At 36.2% G+C, this 19,779-nt stretch overlaps 1 protein-coding gene across 1 annotated transcript in view; it reads right to left on the bottom strand.

The window, feature by feature from the left end:
- Window positions 1-19,779, bottom strand: part of LOC107557204 (uncharacterized) — a 71,444-nt gene that overhangs the window by 23,659 nt on the left and 28,006 nt on the right. The window contains exons 4-6 of the mRNA XM_016240540.1: window positions 9,678-9,850; window positions 9,313-9,336; window positions 8,342-8,512 (exon numbers count right to left, since the gene is read on the bottom strand). Of these exons, the coding sequence (XP_016096026.1) occupies window positions 8,342-8,512; window positions 9,313-9,336; window positions 9,678-9,850 (368 nt within the window). The remainder of the gene's footprint in view (window positions 1-8,341; window positions 8,513-9,312; window positions 9,337-9,677; window positions 9,851-19,779) is intronic.

The following is a 19,779-nucleotide window of genomic DNA, read 5'->3' on the forward strand; positions in this document are numbered from 1 at the left end:
GAATCGCATAGCCGAGCCTGACGGTTCGAAGGAGCCATCGAGATGGGCTGGGTAGCTCACCAGGCTCCCAGACACCGCGCTAGTGGCATCAACGGAACTACAGGCGTACCCGCAGTGGGGCAGCGCGGAAAAACGCAGGGACCCGACCCGGGCGTCTCGTAGCCGGTCCGAGGCGGGGTCTGGTGTGTGCAGAGGGTGCATGGGTAGTTCGTTGGTTCGTCCTACCGATCCGCCCACTGCTGCTCACTGGCGAGAGAGGAGGGTGAGTGTGATACGCACTAGGTCGTCCACAACCCCCCGTCCCCTCTGGGGACCCAGAATCGAGGAATTGCTCCTTTGTCAAGAATTTGGGTACCACCGACCGAGAGATCAATGGTGGTAAAAGATGAAAAGAATCTCTGCCCGGCCCTCCTCCGGGGGAGGGAGTGGTGTGCTTACCATCTCCTGAAGAGCACGTCCCTCCACCTCTGGGTCGCCCGTCCCCGGGCCTCTTGCTCTCTCGCTTGCCACCGCGGCGGGGGCCTGGACGGGCGGGGCGGCTGCGAAGCGAAAAGCTGAATATGCGCTGCATCTGCTGCCTACTTATACTCACGCTGTGATCAGCAGCAGCTGGATGCAATAATCGCATGCCAATGTGCATTGGCTCGTTTAGTTTACACTCGAAGTAGATCCCAATTTCGTCAGTCATCCGACGTGACGTCGAGAGTGACCGACTGAAAGGGAACTATGTGCTGGTATTTCATGGAAAAACTAGAACAAACAATAAGGCAAAAACCAACGGGAACAAAAGAGCAGCGTGACTTGCAAACAGACAACCATTACATTCAACAACTCACAAAGTGACTTAAGAAAAACTAGGGCTATATACACACACAGGGGAATAACAAGCTTAACAAGATAAGACACACCTGGGCAGACTAATCAAGGGGAACCAATGAACAAACGGACTACAAACTGACTACAAACACCACGGGAGACAGGAAGTGACATAAAATTCAAGGGCAAGGCACAGAGACCATGAAACAAAAGCAAAAAAGAGTTGATTTGTGAGGAGAGCAATCACGTTTATTTTCTAAAACCAAAATAAAACTGAACACTTCAAAATTACAAAACAAACAAAAACTATCTTTCAAAAAGGTCTATTCAGTATTATGGATTAATAAAATAATGTTAAGTAAAATTAAAAAGCCGAAGCCTTCTTGCAGTGGATGTGCTGGTTTGGGCCTCATTGCCGGCTGCAGTCATGTCCTCATCTCATATAAAACACCTGTGATTCACAAATACTTGCTAAGGAACTCGCATTCACATAAAGTAGCCTTGTTGAAAAGTTTGGGTGAGTAAGGGCAAAACGCACAAAACGCAGTACTTGCAGTGACCTGTAGCAGGCAGTATCATGTCTTTTGTAGCAGAAATAAACTGCTGCAGAAAAAGCTAGGTCCATGCTAAATGTAATGTGTAACTGCAACACTCATTTCAAATGTAGTGGAGTAAAGAGTACAGATACTCATTCAAAAATGTAGTGAAGTAAAGAGTAAAAGTTGCTAATATCTTTGATACTCAGTACAACTACAAAGTATCCGAAAAGATACTCAAGTACAGTAACTAATTACATTTACTCCAATACTTTACACCTCTGGGTAACACTGTCATATTTTATAGTTGATTTGTTGTTGATGCTATTGAAATGTAGAGCACACACTTATTGGATAAATTAATTTATGTTATTTAGATTAATTTGATTATTCTTTGCCATACCTTTTCTTTTCTTTAAGTTTTTTTAAGTATATTTTTATATTTGATATATTTTTGCATTTTATATTTAAACTACTTTAGCTCAAAAATCTAATCAAATAAAAATGTAACTCTTCAGGTTTGTCCAGTTAATGTGCATGTAGATTCTAAAGTATGCAAACAGCCAAAATGATTGGCTCATTCAAATGAAAGGCGGGGCTTCTATTCCATCACGCACCATATTGAGCCTTACCATTTCTCCCATTCAGTTTTCCACGAATGGTCTGTCTCCTCACACTGTCTCTCCTGTGTGTTTGATTTAAAGCAACTGTATGTAAGATTGTATTTTATTTTTTCAATTACCATCAATGGTTAACTGACTTTTGTTTCTTTCCCAACACTCTCCCCCAAACGTCTGTTCTGGGAGATTGGCGAGTGGGTACGAAATTTCGTGAAAAGGGTGAATTATTACAGCAGCAACAAATGCACATGTGCAGCTATCCACTGTAATCATGACAGTGAATTCCACTCACTTAACTGTAGACAAAACTGCATACACTTGTTTTAAGGAGTGCTGGTTGTATGACCCATTAGGTTTCTGCCTGTTTAGATCAATCAGTCACTTAGGAGCTTCTATTTCAGTTAGCATGCTGTCTTAGAAGGCAGGCACCTATGTAGGCTGTATAGGTTCACTTGGTTTTGGAACAGAGCCAGTTCCTTGCAGTAATTATGAATAAGTTCACCTTTATTACGCACAGTTGCTCACTAAATCTTCAAGATGCTTCTCCCCATGCACTGCCTCGTACACTTGGGCATGAAGATGTGCAATAACATTGCCCTTGCTGGATAAATGCATGAGGGTTATTTTTAGTGTAATGGGAGGCCCACAAGATTAATAAACATTCATCATCCATTTCCTCCAAATTCCTGCTCTCTGTCTTTCTCTGTTGCATTCTCTCTCTCTCTCTCTCTCTCACTCTGTTTTGCTCTCTGTCTTCTACTTTAGGACAGTGAGAGCTTTCTATCACAGTTTCCAAACACTCTATCCAGGAAAGAGGAATGGAATGAGTGGTGCTTCCATTTTTTATTCCTCATCCTCTCACACAGTAAAATTGAATAAAAAATAAAATAAAAAAATGACACTGGATAGCAGTAGGGTTCAATCCCAGGACTGTTTGGAGATCATTTTGGTAATGATGTCTTGATTTGCCCCTGAAGCACATATGCTGATAACCTTCCTGTTTCAGTGTGACGAGTCCAGAGGTCACTGCTGCTGCAGTCCTACTAGAGCAACTAGATTTCAACAAGATTTGCTTCCACATTCTAATTTATTCTGGCCAGTATTTGCCGACTTGGACTAGAAGGCTTGTAAAATGACCAAACCCATTTCCTTTTTTAATATTGATGTTTACAGGTGGGTAAATCTGAAATCAGTCATACATGCCACAGTAATAGACTGGCATTCAATGAAGTGTAAAGTAATACACTGACTATTTCAAAGCAAACAGATTGGATTACATAGTTCGATTTTTGATGTCTTGTTTATGTGCACTAATGAGTTCTCTCACACATCGACTGAATTTACATTGCTTTCCAATTATTTGTGATTTAGTGGAAATTAATTTTTAAGAAATATTTAATAGTGATTTCACTCGAAAAAGAAAATTTCTAGTTGAATACTTATGATAAAACTAAGTACACACCTACTGTTCAAAATATTTTTTTCAAAGAAATTAATACTTTTATTCAGCAAGGATGCATTAAATGGATTAAAAGTGACAGTAAAGACATTTATAATGTTACAGAATATTTCTATTTGAAATAAAGGCTGTTCTTCCTATTAATCAAAGAATCCTGGAAAAAATGTATCATAGTTTCCACAAAAATATTAAACTGTTTTCAACAATGATAACAATAAGAAATGTTTCTTGAGCACCAAATCAGCATATTTGTGACAATGAAGACTGCAGTAATGATGCTGAAAATTCAGTTTTGTCATCACAGGAGTAAATTACATTTTAAAATATATTCAAATAGAAAAGGGTTATTTTAAATTGTAATACTATTTCATATTACTGTCTTCCTGATCAAATAAATAAAAAGACTTCTTTCAAAAACATTTAAAAATATTTCCAACTGCAAACTTTTGAACGGTAGTGTAATTAAAAAATATATGTAGAAATTTGAATTTTCCAAAAGACATGAACATTTATTTTGTTCATATATACAGTGGGTACGGAAAGTATTCAGACCCCCTTAAATTTTTCACTCTTTGTTATATTGCAGCCATTTGCTAAAATCATTTAAGTTCATTTTTTTCCTCATTAATGTACACACAGCACCCCATATTGACAGAAAAACACAGAATTGTTGACATTTTTGCAGATTTATTAAAAAAGAAAAACTGAAATATCACATGGTCCTAAGTATTCAGACCCTTTGCTCAGTATTTAGTAGAAGCACCCTTTTGATCTAATACAGCCATGAGTCTTTTTGGGAAAGATGCAACAAGTTTTTCACACCTGGATTTGGGGATCCTCTGCCATTCCTCCTTGCAGATCCTCTCCAGTTCTGTCAGGTTGGATGGTAAACGTTGGTGGACAGCCATTTTTAGGTCTCTCCAGAGATGCTCAATTGGGTTTAAGTCAGGGCTCTGGCTGGGCCATTCAAGAACAGTCACAGAGTTGTTGTGAAGCCACTCCTTCATTAGTTTAGCTGTGTGCTTAGGGTCATTGTCTTGTTGGAAGGTAAACCTTCGGCCCAGTCTGAGGTCCTGAGCACTCTGGAGAAGGTTTTCGTCCAGGATATCCCTGTACTTGGCCGCATTCATCTTTCCTTCGATTGCAACCAGTCGTCCTGTCCCTGCAGCTGAAAAACACCCCCACAGCATGATGCTGCCACCACCATGCTTCACTGTTGGGACTGTATTGGACAGGTGATGAGCAGTGCCTGGTTTTCTCCACACGTACGCTTAGAATTAAGGCCAAAAAGTTCTATCTTGGTCTCATCAGACCAGAGAATCTTATTCAGGTGTTTTTTAGCAAACTCCATGCAGGCTTTCATGTGTCTTGCACTGAGGAGAGACTTCCGCCGGGCCACTCTGCCATAAAGCCCCGACTGGTGGAGGGCTACAGTGATGGTTGACTTTCTACAACTCTCTCCCATCTCCCGACTGCATCTCTAGAGCTCAGCCACAGTGATCTTTGGGTTCTTCTTTACCTCTCTCACCAAGGCTCTTCTCCCCCGATAGCTCAGTTTGGCCGGACGGCCAGCTCTAGGAAGGGTTCTGGTCGTCCCAAACGTTTTGTACGAAATTTTTTTGTAACCTTGGCCAGATCTGTGCCTTGCCACAATTCTGTCTCTGAGCTCTTCAGGCAGTTCCTTTGACCTCATGATTCTCATTTGCTCTGACATGCACTGTGAGCTGTAAGGTCTTATATAGACAGGTGTGTGGCTTTCCTAATCAAGTCCAATCAGTATAATCAAACACAGCTGGACTCAAATGAAGGTGTAGAACCATCTCAAGGATGATCAGAAGAAATGGACAGCACCTGAGTTAAATATATGAGTGTCACAGCAAAGGGTCTGAATACTTAGGACCATGTGATATTTCAGTTTTTCTTTTTTAATAAATCTGCAAAAATGTCAACAATTCTGTGTTTTCCTGTCAATATGGGGTGCTGTGTGTACATTAATGAGGAAAAAAAATAACTTAAATGATTTTAGCAAATGGCTGCAATATAACAAAGAGTGAAAAATGTAAGGGGGTCTGAATACTTTCCGTACCCACTGTATGTGTATTTCAGTGAGAAATGTATTTCCATGCGCATGGGAGTAATCACTGCCTCAAACATTAGCTGCGTCCCAAATGACGCACTATACACTATGCACTTATACACTATGTACTTATGCACTATGTACTCAATCATGTAGTGTATTAATTATATATGGTTATTTTGTCATTCATAATCTGAGTCTGGTAGCCCCTCCCCCTTCGCTACGTAATTAAAGGGTTAGTTCACCCCAAAATGAAAATTCTGTTATTAATTACTCGCCCTCATGTAGTTCCACACCCCTAAGACCTTCGTTCATTTTCAGAACACAAATTAAGATATTTTTGATCAAATCCGATGGCTCAGAGAGGCCTCCATTGACAGCAACGCCACCCAAACTCTCAAGAGTTCCATAAAGGTACTAAAGACGTCGTTAAAACAGTCGACGTGACTACAGTGGTTCTACAATAATTTTATGAAGCGATGAGAATACTTTTTGTGCGCAAAAACAAAACAAAAATAACGACTTTATTCAACAACCTCTTCTCTTCTGTGTCATTCTCATACGTTGTTTACGTCCAGCGCTTCCAGGTTCTACGTCAGAAAGCAGGCTCATTATTGGACGGCTCCTGCATCAGCATCACACGCATGCGTCGCGCTGCTCACATGTGCAGCTTTGGCCAATAATGAGCCGGCGTTCAAACGTAGAACACGTAGAACATTTTTCGGGTATTTAAAATGCACTTTTTCTTTTTGGAATTTTCAGTGTGAACACATTACTTGCACTATTTATACTACAAAACGTCATAGAATAGTGCATAAGTAGACGATTTGCGACGCACCTATTGTCTTTTTAATTTTAATGTCATGTGTTCATTGTATTGATTTAAAATTTTGTTTCTCAGCTAACTGATAAAAACCTGTGCACCCTCACAGAAGTTACATAGCAGCCAGCCAATCAGAACTTGCAGTTTCTCTAGCTGTTGCTAGTTTTGTCTGCAGTATACTTCAGACAGTCTGTGAACGGTATGTGGGTTGTCTGTGGGGGTGTTTGAGACTGAGATTAACTGGAATCCAAATGTCTTGCATGCAAAAGAAAGATCTGACTCAAGTTTCATAATCTGACAAGTTTCATAATCTGACTACTCAGATTTCAGCAATGTCCTGAAAGAGTCCTTAGTGAGTGTCACATCATTAAGCATACATAAAACATTACTTTTTGTGGACAAATGTTGACAGACCTTCAAAATCTGCATTGCATACTGTGGAAGATTATGTTTCCCATTCCAAACAATCCCAGTTCTTTCCAGTGAGGGTTATTAAATATTTCCAGCTTGGCAATGATTGAAAAAAATGACATCACAAACTCCAAAATCAGGCCGTTCTGACAGGCCCTAATAATGTTGAATTATGGAGATATTTCAACATATTACTTTGAGTGAAATAATGTATTAATGTGTCTTCTGCATGTGTGTTTGATGGCAGGCAGCGGGACCCTGAGGGAGTGTGAGAGTCCATGGCCCGACACACACCGTGATAAATTGCTCTCACTCCAGTGAGTGTTACTCATTGGTCAGAGGTTGGGAAGAAAAGCTTCTCAGGACCCAAAAGCACTGTGATGGTACCATAGTACAGTTATGGTTTCAAATGGTAGTAATACCACATACCAGTACTTGTGGTACATGGGCAGTTGACATGACTTGTAATTTCTCTTAAGGCCATTTTCTCTTATATTGTCATCAACTTGTTGGACAGGAAACCATAAAAATAAAGCTATTTTAGCCATTTCAATAACATGGTTGTTGTTTTGCAGTATGCCATCAATATTGTCAAATGTCAATATATACAGTATAAAATATTGTTGAAATATATTGGACTTATCTAATTGGGTGTGTTTCCAAAAAGAGCTGGTCATGAATTTACATATTACATATCTTAAAAAATAAATAAATAAAAACTTAGCTGAAGTATATAAAACAGTATAAGTAGAAACAAAATCCAGTCTCCTATACAAATATATCCACTACCGTTCAAAAGTTTGGGGTCAGAAAGGTTTTTTTTAAAGGTTGCATTTAATCAATTAAAAATACAGTAAAAAACAGCAATACTGTAAGATATTATTACAATTCAAAATAACTTTTCTGTTTTATTATATTTTAAAATGCAATTTATTCCTGTGATGGTAAGACTGAATTTTCAGCATCGTCTTCAGTGTCACATGATCCTTCAGAAATCATTCTAATGTGCTTATTTGCTGCTCAAGAAACATTTCTTATTATTACCAGCGAAAACAGATGTGCTGCTTAATATTTCTTGGAAGAGTGGAAAATTTTTTCAGGATTCTTTGATAAATAGAAAGTTCAAAGGAACATCATTTATTTTAAATAGAAATCATTTGTGACATTATAGATTTCTTTACTGTCACCTTTGGTCAATTTAATGCATCCCTGCCAAATAATGACAACTAACTTTTCCCCCTAATGACCTCAAACTTTGTGAAGAGTAGTGTAAAGCTTTATGTTCATTTTCATGTCCATTTGTCAACTGCCCATATACATGTACCATGATACTGAGTGATTACCATATCCATGTACTATGTAATTTACATGGTACTCTATGGTATTTCCTCAGAATACCATAGTATTAACATGATCAAAAATGCACTGTAATACTAAATACTTTTTGATACTTTTATGCATTTCTGTTATGTTCTTCTAGTTTATCTAAAGAGCTCTTCTACTGAACACTGCTCACCTACTACAAGACTAACCTATTTTAACCTACAGACCATCACACGACAAACTGCACTACTCTATGAACTTTAAACCAGTTCTGACCTGTCAACGTGCTTACAGACGCTGATGTACCCGGAGTCTGGGATACTGTGACAGGTTGGACTGATCCTGTGGTGGCTGGTGTTGAGGTCAGTTGGATTGTGGGTGGTGTTATGGATGTAGTTATAGACATTGGTGCAGTGGCAGGGTCAAGCGTAACAGCTAGTGTTGGCACTGAAAGTGAAGAACAACATTATAACCTGTTTTTTTTCTTCTGGCAAATGACTGGAGGCGCACTAAGTAATTTTTCTGGTCTTTGAATTGATACTGACACCTACACTGTACTGATGTCATTGCAGTATCATGCAGAAGCACATTTATCACCCGTTATTAATTAATTCGACAACAGAACATCGGAAAAATGTTGGTAGGATTCAGCTGGTCATGTGATCTCAATATGGCCACCACCAAGAGAAGAGAACTTTCTTATCTAACTAAACAGCTTTTATGCAGCTGATATGACTAGATCGCTAATCTCATGCGAGTCTAAACCATTTGAAACTTTTTCAAAAGTGCCACTGATTTCTTCCGATGCAAAACTTAGTAATGCCACTAGCATCACTAAAAATGCAAAAGTTTCACCTTTAAGCTGGAAAAAAATACCAAGTGCACCTTTAAGAATAATCTTGAGGGAAAAGATTCTTCTATATTCCTCATGAGATCAGTCATCACCTCAGATTTCCAACAAAACAGCATTAGACCCCCACAAATGGGCAGAACTGCACTGAAATTTCCTATAACCTTGAGCGCACCCTCATACATCACTAGCCAGCATTACAATGCTTTGCGTCTTACATCACATGAAACATTTATGAAGTAGAAAACTGTGGAAAAATGCATCACACCATCAGAGTTCACAGTGACAGTTAAGGGACGGATCAGAACCGACGTCTTGTTAACGTCATGAAATAAAGAGGCCAAAAAGAGCAACAACAAAAAAAACAGTCAGCGTATTCCATTAGCATGCCACTTACTGTCAGACGTTCCCGATGCCTCACCTGCAAACAGAAAGAGAAGAAGATAAAACAAATGAGAGAGTTTATTTCTTGTGGATTTATTTTATTTATTCCTCTACCTCTCTGGAGCACATCTAAGAGTTAAAAAATGCAGAAACCTGCCTCGCTTTTGCATGCAGTGAACGTACAGTAGCGATGAACTGTACATTTTTCCAATTCAATATGCCTGTTTTTGTTTTATTGCTAAGTTTACTTGACAGCTTTGTGCTATTCTACTTTCCTTAGCGAGTGAAGATGCCCCAGTTTTCTACACAGTACGTAAATCATTGCTTCCTCTCAGGTGTTGTGCGCGTTACTGAATACAGCAGGTGTATAATTCGTACAAATGTTCGGGGAGCCGTTCGGGGTGGGCAGGTATGAGCCGGGCTTCCAGGACTTGGCTTTGAATCCTCTCTCGCAGGCCGAGCAGTCTTGTCCAGTGGTGTTGTGCTCGCAGTCGCACTGAAGGCTCCTGTCACGGAGGGAGCACTGACTGGCGTGGAGGTTACACTTACACCTGTGAAAACAGGGAACACCAATTAGCACACTTGTTACATCGCAGCCACAGGCAAGGGCGAAAGCTGCAGCACTGAGGACGATTCCCACCTTTTATTTGTTAGTGTCACTCGAGGTAGCTCATTAGCTCACCTACTCGGCTCAAGAAATCAGCAAGGCTAATTAGTGGAGCCAGACACTGTAGTGTATGGCTGAAACAGTACCTGTAGGGAATATTGTGGATTCTACAGATCTTTACGTTGTGGTTGAAGTGTATAGAGTTATAAAAATGTGGCTTTTGGACCAGTTTCGGGACAGACAAGGAACAAAACTCGAGACTTGATTTTTGAAGTGTTTTTATTTTTTGCTTAATTACAGTGCGTCTGGTTAGGAGCATGTGCACCGCAATAAGTCCTATTATTAATGAGTCTTTTGTCTTAGTTTCCAGTTAATTTATAAAAAAATTCAAACAAGAAAAATGTACTTGAATATCAACTCTATATTAGATATAGAACTAAGAGGACAGATGTATATCAATATATGAGTGTATATTGTCTTCATGCACTGGCATTGTTTTTAAATTAGTTTTAAGTCTAAACATGATATTCTGTATTCATGTGGAAAAAAAAATCTGTCAGTACAGTGCAGTGTTATTGTAAAATAAAACTATTAAAAATCAAAAATAAATGTTTTTGTTAATTCAAATAAAGCTGAAATAAAATAAAACAAGGTAACACTTTACAATAAGGTGTCATTTGGTAACATTGGTTAATGGATGAACAAACATGAACAAACAATGAACAATATATTTGTTACAGTACTTATTCATCTTTGCTAATGTTAGTTAATGAAAATACAGTTATTCATTCTTTATTCATAGTTCACAGTGCATTAACTAATATTAACAAATACAACTTTTGATTTTAATAATGTGTCAGTAAATGTTGAAATTAACATGAACTAAGATCAATAAATGCTGTAGAAGTATCGGTCATGCTTAGTTCATGTGAACTAATACAGTTAACTAATGAACCTTATTTTAAAGTTTTAGCAAATATAAATGGTGAAAAAAATCGATGAAAAATTTTAGAATTCAGGATTTGGGATTTGAAGTTGATGTACTAAAATTATTAAAAATTAAATAAAAATAAATTAGTTAAAAATATTTTTTTAAATATACATGACAAAAGCACATAACAAAAACGTAAACTTAAAACTTAAATTAACATTTATTTTGAAAATATAAAAATAAATTCTCATTCAAATATTAATGAATATTTTCATAGTACACACATTATACTAAAAAACACTGGTGTAGAGGAGATATCTTTAATATGAGTGTATTCTGTCTTAATGCACTGGCATATCTTTTTTTTCAATTTGTTTTAATTATAAATAAGTTCAAATCAAGTGAAAAATCTGCCAGTCTGCCACTAAAAAAACTATTAAAATCATTTTTATTAATTTAAATAAAATATAATTTTTAGATGAAAAAAATTTAACAAAAAAAGTAAACCTTTTTTTTAATTATTTCAGTTAGTTGTCAAGGAAACATTTTTAATTTGTGTTTAAATTGAAGTATTAAATTACTAAAACGGCAATAAAAATAAAATTAAAGCCAAGTATAAATATTTAAAAATTAATAGAAAAGACAAAAGCATAACAAAACATTCTCAGATAATTTTACTGGAAAACAAGTGGGAAAAAAGACAGATTCTCATAAAGAAGGCTTTTTGTTTCAGCGTGTGGTCCTGATCACTTCTGTCTGCACTTTTCTAGAGACTAGTGTGATAATTTTTACTTTCCTAGATGTTTCTTATCTTTCATCATTGTCAAGAATCTTCCCAAGACCCATGTTTGTAAGCACTATAGAGTCTGTGTTTGTGTATGTTGTAGATGCAGGTGAGTTTGCTTCTTTTTGTCCCTGATGTTGGAGATCTTTGGGGACAGTAAACAGCATCTGTCTGCTCTACTCCAAATATAGCCACCGTCTACTGGGGGGAAGGGAATACCTCAAGAAAGATGGAACGAACAAATGAGAGAGAGAGAGAGAGAGTGAGTAATGATTATCGCTAGTGAAGACAATAAATGGGGGCTATTGAGATGGCCTTGCCTTGTCTCTCCTTATCATTGGCTCTATAAGAAAAATCTGCAGTGCTCCACAAAATGTCGCTTCCCTCCTTTGAGTTTATGAGGAATGCTCCGGCTATCTGACAGCCAACTTTAAGGATAGTTGAGATTAAAGGTCTGGGGAGGAAAGCAGGTTAGTATGGAAATGACGACTTTTGCAATTACAATCTCTCTAATCAAATGAGTGTGTAAATCCCAATGCATCAGAATTTTTTCATCCTCACTAAAGCGAACAGCTATCCATTTGCATGAAATATTTATGATATTTCCATGCGGACACCCCATAACCAAACCTTGTTTTGCCGTATAATGAGGTCATACCTCGCCCTCTGAAGATTCCCTTGAAGAAAGTGATGCCAGCACTTACATCATTTATTTATATAATTTTTTTTTTTTTATTGTATGTATGTCTGCATTTACATATATATGTATGTATGTATAAGACAAGAAAGTGACACTGGCCAGACTCAGACCCTAATTTCCATGTGCAAAACAGGTACTTTTTAAAATCTGTTTCCACCTTGTTTTTTTTACTATATCTTAAACATGAATGATACATTAGACAAGATGGTTTACATACTCAATTTCATTTAATTAATTAGGTCTTTTTTTTGAAAGCCTGAGGAAACAGACTCCAAGCCACCCTCTGGAGGCCTTTAATTCGTAATTAAAACCCAATGTCAATCACACACTCTTTCATTCGGCTGTTTCTCCAAGACCAAGTGCACATCAAGCTCCTATCATGACAAATTAATCAGCGGCGGACCACTTCATTGCAGAGATTCTCGCCTTAAGGAAGACCTCTCTACTTTTGAGAGGCAGCGCAGGATCTAAAGCGAGTGTTAATCAATTAAAGCACGGCAAGGTCTCGTATCAATTTCTGACCAAATCCAGGGTGTGTGCTTTACAATCCTCTTAGGTACAGATTGGAATTAGAACCCGCCCTGTGAGGAGCGATGAGAAATGGATGAGAATGAATGTAATGTAGTGCACCGTGAACAGATACTGTATAGAGGTGTATGAAGAGTGTCTTGCTCCATGTGTTTGTTTTGCTTGAGTTGCATATCTGGGTGCTTTATATCTATAGACACTTTTATGTCCAGTTCTTTTTTTTTTAAAACTAACTAAAACTTTTGAACTAAAAGTAAAAAAAATAAAATAATAAAATAAGCAGCACAACCATTTTTAGTAATAATAATAAGAAATGTTTGTTGAGTAGCAAATCAGTATATTAAAATGATTTCTGAAGGATCATGTGACACTGAAGACTGGAGTAATGATGCTGAAAATTCAGCTTTGCATCTCAAGAATAATTTCTTAAAATGTCATTAAAACAGAAAACCGCTTTTTTAAATTTTCAATATTACTCTTTATTTTTACTGTATTTTTGATTTTTTTTTTTTTATGTAGCGTTAGTTAAAATAAGACACTTATTTCAAAAGCATTAAAGAATCTTACTGACACCAAACTTTGCATGGTAATATATTTATTCTACTTTTCAATTTCCTTTCATGTATACATTTTGTTTTACTCTAAAAAAAATTATTTAAATCAAATGTTTTACAATAATTACGACCCTTAGCAGTTACTTCAGTCCACTACAACCACCAGATTTGCAAAGTTTTTTAATTTTTTTATTTGTGTGCTTGGTTACTAAGGAGAAAACCGCTTCAGAGAAGAGCATCCTTTAGATGAAACAGGAGAAATGTGATGTATAAAGAAAAAGCAAGGTAAATATCACTAATTATTATTGTAACCTTATATTTCGTCATTTCCAGGCAAGCTTTAATTTTGTCAAATTATGCAAAAAGTATGAAAATTATTATATAATAATTGTATTTGTGTTTTTTTTCTTCATGTGTATATATTCATGTGTAAATATAATTCTATAAATTCAGCACTAGCAAATCCAAATTGTAATTTCCACCACAGAATGCTGTTAAATGCAATAAATCATTAAATATGATGGAAAAGACATTGTAGTGAAACTATTCACAATGTTTTAGAAAAAAAATACAAAAATGACAGAAGTGAGCAATATACATACACACTGTCATACAATAGTAAGGTAATTAAGCTGGTGAGAGTATGAAAAGTGTTTTGAGAAAGTTAACACAGGAATGAAAGTGTTCCTAGTCAAAGCAAGACCTAATGAAGGTGCATTCAGCACATTTAAACAAGTAGTGTTAAATCAGGAATTGCATCTTAAACAAAAGTTGCCAGATAAAAGCGGCACAGTCGCATCTGCGACTAATGCAGGGCAGCTGTGGGAATCTAACGTCCCGTGAAAAAAACAGCACTCGAAGTGATGCAAGCCCTTGGCAAAAACAACGCTAAAAAGAAATCGGTCTGGTTTGACAGCTGAATAAATGCCTACTGGCATTTTGTAAATGTGCATGGAAAGTGAGTGTGAAAACTGCAAACGATACAGGCGCTAGCTTGCAGATTGGTATGCATTCCTCATCATCATGAATATTCTAAATTATTGACACCTCACCAAAAAAAGTGCTAAGTAGGCAGTAAAGTCTTGTGATTAAAAACCAAGGACAAAAGGAATCATTTGCGCCACTGTTCAGGACAGAGAGGGCAAGGCTGTTTTGCTCTTATTAAAACGCTGGCATCATGGGGTTAGATGGGCTGATGAACCAGCGCGGAACGCTGAGAATCAGGCAGTCTCACTGCAGGTTGCAGGGGAACAGCGGGAGGCATCCTGGACCTCAGTAGGGGGTGAAGAAGCAGCATCTTTTTCTGGGGTGTGAGGTGAGGTTTCTCTGCCCTGCACTCACTGAATCTGTGTGGATCCAGGGCAGCTATATCCAGACACCGCAGGGCTGGGACCCCACTGCTTGGGACAGGAACAGATCTCATGGGCATGCTTGCTGCCAGGCTCTGCTGTTGGGATAGGATCAAACCCCTATCTGGCCATCTGTGACTGGAGAATCAGGAGTGTGTGATAAACATATGGCTATTAATGCTCCAGCAAAACAGAGGAGCTAAAAGGAGAGATTGAGCACTAACTAGTCAACTGTTGTGGATTCCTCTCAAAGCTTGAGCTACAAACTGTGAGCTACAAGTTGTATATATATATATATATATAATCATTACATTTTTATTTAGAATTTAAAAAAAATTCATTAAAAACATTTTGTAAAATATTTATTTTTAAATTACTCCCACAACTCTATTTATTATTTTTTTATTTTAGTGTTTATTAAATTCTTATTTAAAATTTACTTTTGCATTAAAAAAAATGGTAAGATGTATGATCAAATATTTCTTTTTAAATTATATCCATATCCACATTTACATCATGTAGTCAACGGGTGAAAATAAATTCACAGAAGGCTCTTTCTACTGTATCTTTATCCTAACAACGTAAAGCTTTTCAGATTGGCATTGACACTGGATTGTGCTGCATTACATAACTGGTTATTATTTATTATTCAGGTTGGCTGTCATGCTGATAAAAAAAAAGCATGCATATATGTCTGCTCTTGAATGGCTTGATTATCAGTCTGATGTGAATAATGCTGTGATAAATCTTTATAAATAACAGTAATAACAAATAATTTGCCTGGGGTGTTTTGTATGACGTATGAAGTGTTTAGATAACATGACCTCAAGCAATTTGAAGAGCATTTGAACGGAATGTGGCTTCAGATGACAATCTGTGTTAATTTTGTTTTTACAGAAAATGCGATACAGGCACTGATGTAGATCGATTTCTGAGTCACTTTAGGTAACAAATGGAATTGCAAAAATTGTGATTGTTTCTAAAGAGGTTTCCTACAAGTTTACTGTCAACAGATTAATTGAATTACAATTTATAATTGAAATCAATTAATTAATCTTACATTCCAGCTTTTATATATGTATATATATATTAGGTCTTTCCATGTACATATTTTCTGCCACTGTCACCTGTCACTATTTTGGCTCACACAATTAGCATAGCGTCAAATCAAAAGTAGGTTTTTTTCATTTATCACTCTAATTAACACATTAAATTGAGTTTTTGTCAAATCTGTAAAACTAAAATAAACACATGAACATTCAGAATTTTCTACCAAGCACAATTCTCAACCTTGAGCATCACCCTGCTTTTGATGCAAGTAACAAATACTGTTTTAAAACCTGCCATTGCTTAGGTAATGAGCTTTTGGATAAATCTGCACAACTGAAGACGAACATGACGTAATTCTCCCCAGGGTGTCGTTGATGAATGTTTATAGAATATCATTATGAGCATTTATGCCTTTATGGGATCTTCTTTCAAGATTTGTTTAAAAGCGGCAAAGTCTGGTGCAAATAACGGGAGCGCGGGGCTCGGATGAATAAATAGCAGTGGCACCAAACACAGATAGACAGATAAAAGGCTGCCGCTGGAGTCCGTTGCTCTGAAGCAGCTGGAAGCTGCTTTTATCCTCTAGGCATCCACATGACGCTGAATACAGTGAGATAGGCACACACTTATCTTTACAGCGTAAATCACACTGGTTGGTATTGGATTTGAAACTAATTCTAATCATTCCTTTCATTAGGTTGTATTTACGTGGAGATGAACCAATGTTAAACAAGCAAAACAGCAACACCTATCAGCCAATTAATCAGCCAATCAAATAATTTAAATAAAACATAATATAATATTATTTCATTATTATATAACATCATAGTTTAAATATTTTGAAAATAATTCATTTAAATAAATTTCCTTATCATTTAGTGAAAATCCTCCATTAGTGGCAGCACTTTAAAGTTGTAAAATATATATATATATATATATATATATATATATATATATTTATTTATTAATTTTTTATTTTTATTTTTTTGCTCATGTTTTTATATGACTTCTACCTCCCTGATAATCTTTTAAAATGTTTCATACGCCGTAAAGAAATACTGTAGAATTACAGTAAAATATGCAAGAAACTCAATGTATTCATAATATTTAAGGAATTTTAGAAAAAATAATTCATGCATATTTAACTGTTTACATCATTACCTTATATAATGTTAATATACCAACTTACTCTAACAACCATAATTATACAGGTGGTTAAATAATCTAATAATGATCTAAAGTTGAGCATCCTATGAACATTGATAACAATTTGTTTTCATCATAAACATAATTGTAACATTATTATTGTAAAAGTGTCTTGTTGAATATACTTCCCCTATACATTTTATAGTAATACATCTTTTTAATTTTATTTTTTGTTAAATGTAATTTCATTTTGACTGCATTTGCTTAACTTATTTGGTTACCGCTGTGCCATTTTACAATTTTTTCTTTACAAGTTTCTAACTGATATTTGCTTATACATGTTTTCCCCAAAATATGTTTGTACAATTTAACTTTATTCCCACCTGCTCTCTCTGTTGTAATCAGTCACTGAAGTGCAGCACTTGAAAGTAAATGAAAATGATTTTTTTTAAAACAACAACTTTGAATGTGAGGTCACAGAGCATGAGTCATTCTTTATGTCTTGTATTTTTTCCCCTTTACAGACACAACAATCTGTCATTTGAAGACACCGTTTCATCTCTTGTCTTAATGAGGTAAATACCTGAGCGTTACACTATGAACCCTTCGTCAAAGAGGCAGAGCACTTTCATGTCGTATTTTTCCCCCCAGAAAACAAGACTTAATGTCTTACATCATTTTGCTTCTCAAGCATTTGTATTTGTATTGGAAAACAAGACAAAAATACTAAGTAAGAGAATTTTTCATTGTGTAGTGTAGTATCAGAAAGTTTTCAAATAATTATAATTATTTTCAATGCAACCTTTTTATCCAAATCATGCTCATCATAGATTGAGGCTTGGTGCACTTCACGTTGTGGTAATTTCAATTAAAGTCACGATGAAACGGAAGTAGAGACAGATCTTTTCTTCTGCATTGTGATGTATTGAGTGTAACATTTATCAAAGATAATCTGAAAAAGAAAAAAAATTGAAGGGCGGGGTTTGGTTCTATTCATCAGTCACTGACTAGATTACTAAATGATTGGACTCAATCATTTCAGAACTTCATATGTCATCAAAAAGTAGTCTTTCGAGATTTGTGTACATTTTTATTGATTATGGCTGCAGTTATTCATCAAATTATGTTTTAAAATTGGTTTCCTGAACATTCCATTGGTTGGACAACCAATGGTCCTGCCCCAAACTAATTCAGGTGGTTGAGCCTTTATGTCGAGCTGTTTTGGATGCTCAAACAGCAGAGTGCACTTAAAAAATCAACACTGTAAGTAGCTTGCCATTTTATGTTCCAATTTCAGATGAGAATAGAGAGCCCAAAGTAATGCCGCTGGTACAGTAGAAAGAATTTCACACTTCAGTTTTAAGGGTAATTTGGTGTAATCATCAATATTTTTTAAACTGCTGTTTCTGTACATTTGTATTTTACGTTTCAAAGATTAATTGTGTTTTCAGATGCTTGAACGATCGTGAGCGCGGCTAACAAAGACCGAAAGACTGCAGGGGCTTTGGAGACCATGCCATCTGAATTTCCGCACTGCCAATAACCCACAGTATTTTTTCTTTCACTCTTACTCGGTGTGTTTAATAATATATCTTCGCATATGTTACAGCAGCGAGCATGCGGGGAGAGAGGAAGCAAGCCTGAGATTGCGCCCTTGGCCTCTTTGCTAATGTAACCTTAGCAGAAGAGTAACTCAGGCCAAGGACTCATCTTTGATGGTCAGCGCTGATGGTGTTCGGCTTTTTAGAAGCAAACTCAAGGAGCTCCTGTGGGAATACTGTAAGAGCAGCTCTGCCAGACCTGAGCATTTATAATACATTCTCCTCTCTGCTTCTAACTGTACCGATGTATCGCCAGCATAATCTTCACCAAAAACTAGGGCAAGTATTACATCACATGAAAGCAACTGCAGACAAAAGCAAAAAATTACAGATCACACATGCGCCCACACAACGCAGTGTGGTGAAAATCACGGACAAATACACCAATGATGTCTAAATGGAAGTGAAGACATAAATAGTCGGCTTTTGAAATTTGTCTATGAAATGTTACACAATATTTTAGCAACCCTAACTCAGTAAAAAATGATTCTCCACACTTCAGTTAATTGAATTCTTCATGCTCGATTTCAGTTAGTTTAAGGATTTGAACAAACCCCTACAGCAACAAGTACACTGTGTAAAAAAAATAAAAAAAGTTGTACAGTATGTAATGTACAGTAAAAAAAATGTACAGTAAAAAAATGGCAGCTGTGGTTGCCAGAACTTTACCATAAAAAATATGGTAGTAACATTTTAGATTTTGCGACTGAACTTAATTTTACTGTTGAAATTGTAATGTAATTAACTTACTATATTACATTACATATTACATATAGTATAATATATTACATATATTATATACCAACTTATTAAATTACTAAAACTGTTTTATAATTTTATACTGACAAACACTCAAAAATACAGGTGGTAAAGAGAATTCCACATGTAGAATTAAGTGACCTTTCAATAAACTGAGATAAATACCAATATATAGAAATACAAAACACCATCATGGTAACACTCTTTACACTAAGTACACTAAAACAATTCAATAAACATTAATTTAACAGCATAAGATATATAACATTAAACCCTAAAGTGCAAAACTAAGAAGAAACTGTAAAATTACAACAACAAAAAAACATGTCCTATTAGATTTATTACAGTTTTTCTTTGTATTTAGTATATAAACAACCAATTAAGAGGTTGTTACCATAGCATCTTTACAGTGTTACCGTTTACATATTACAATCTTTTTTACAGTGAACATTTGTTTGTTTTTTTAGTGGT

The sequence above is a fragment of the Sinocyclocheilus grahami genome, unplaced genomic scaffold (genome assembly GCF_001515645.1).
Source record: "Sinocyclocheilus grahami isolate Dianchi unplaced genomic scaffold, SAMN03320097.WGS_v1.1 scaffold592.1, whole genome shotgun sequence".
Taxonomy (NCBI): Eukaryota; Metazoa; Chordata; class Actinopteri; order Cypriniformes; family Cyprinidae; genus Sinocyclocheilus; species Sinocyclocheilus grahami.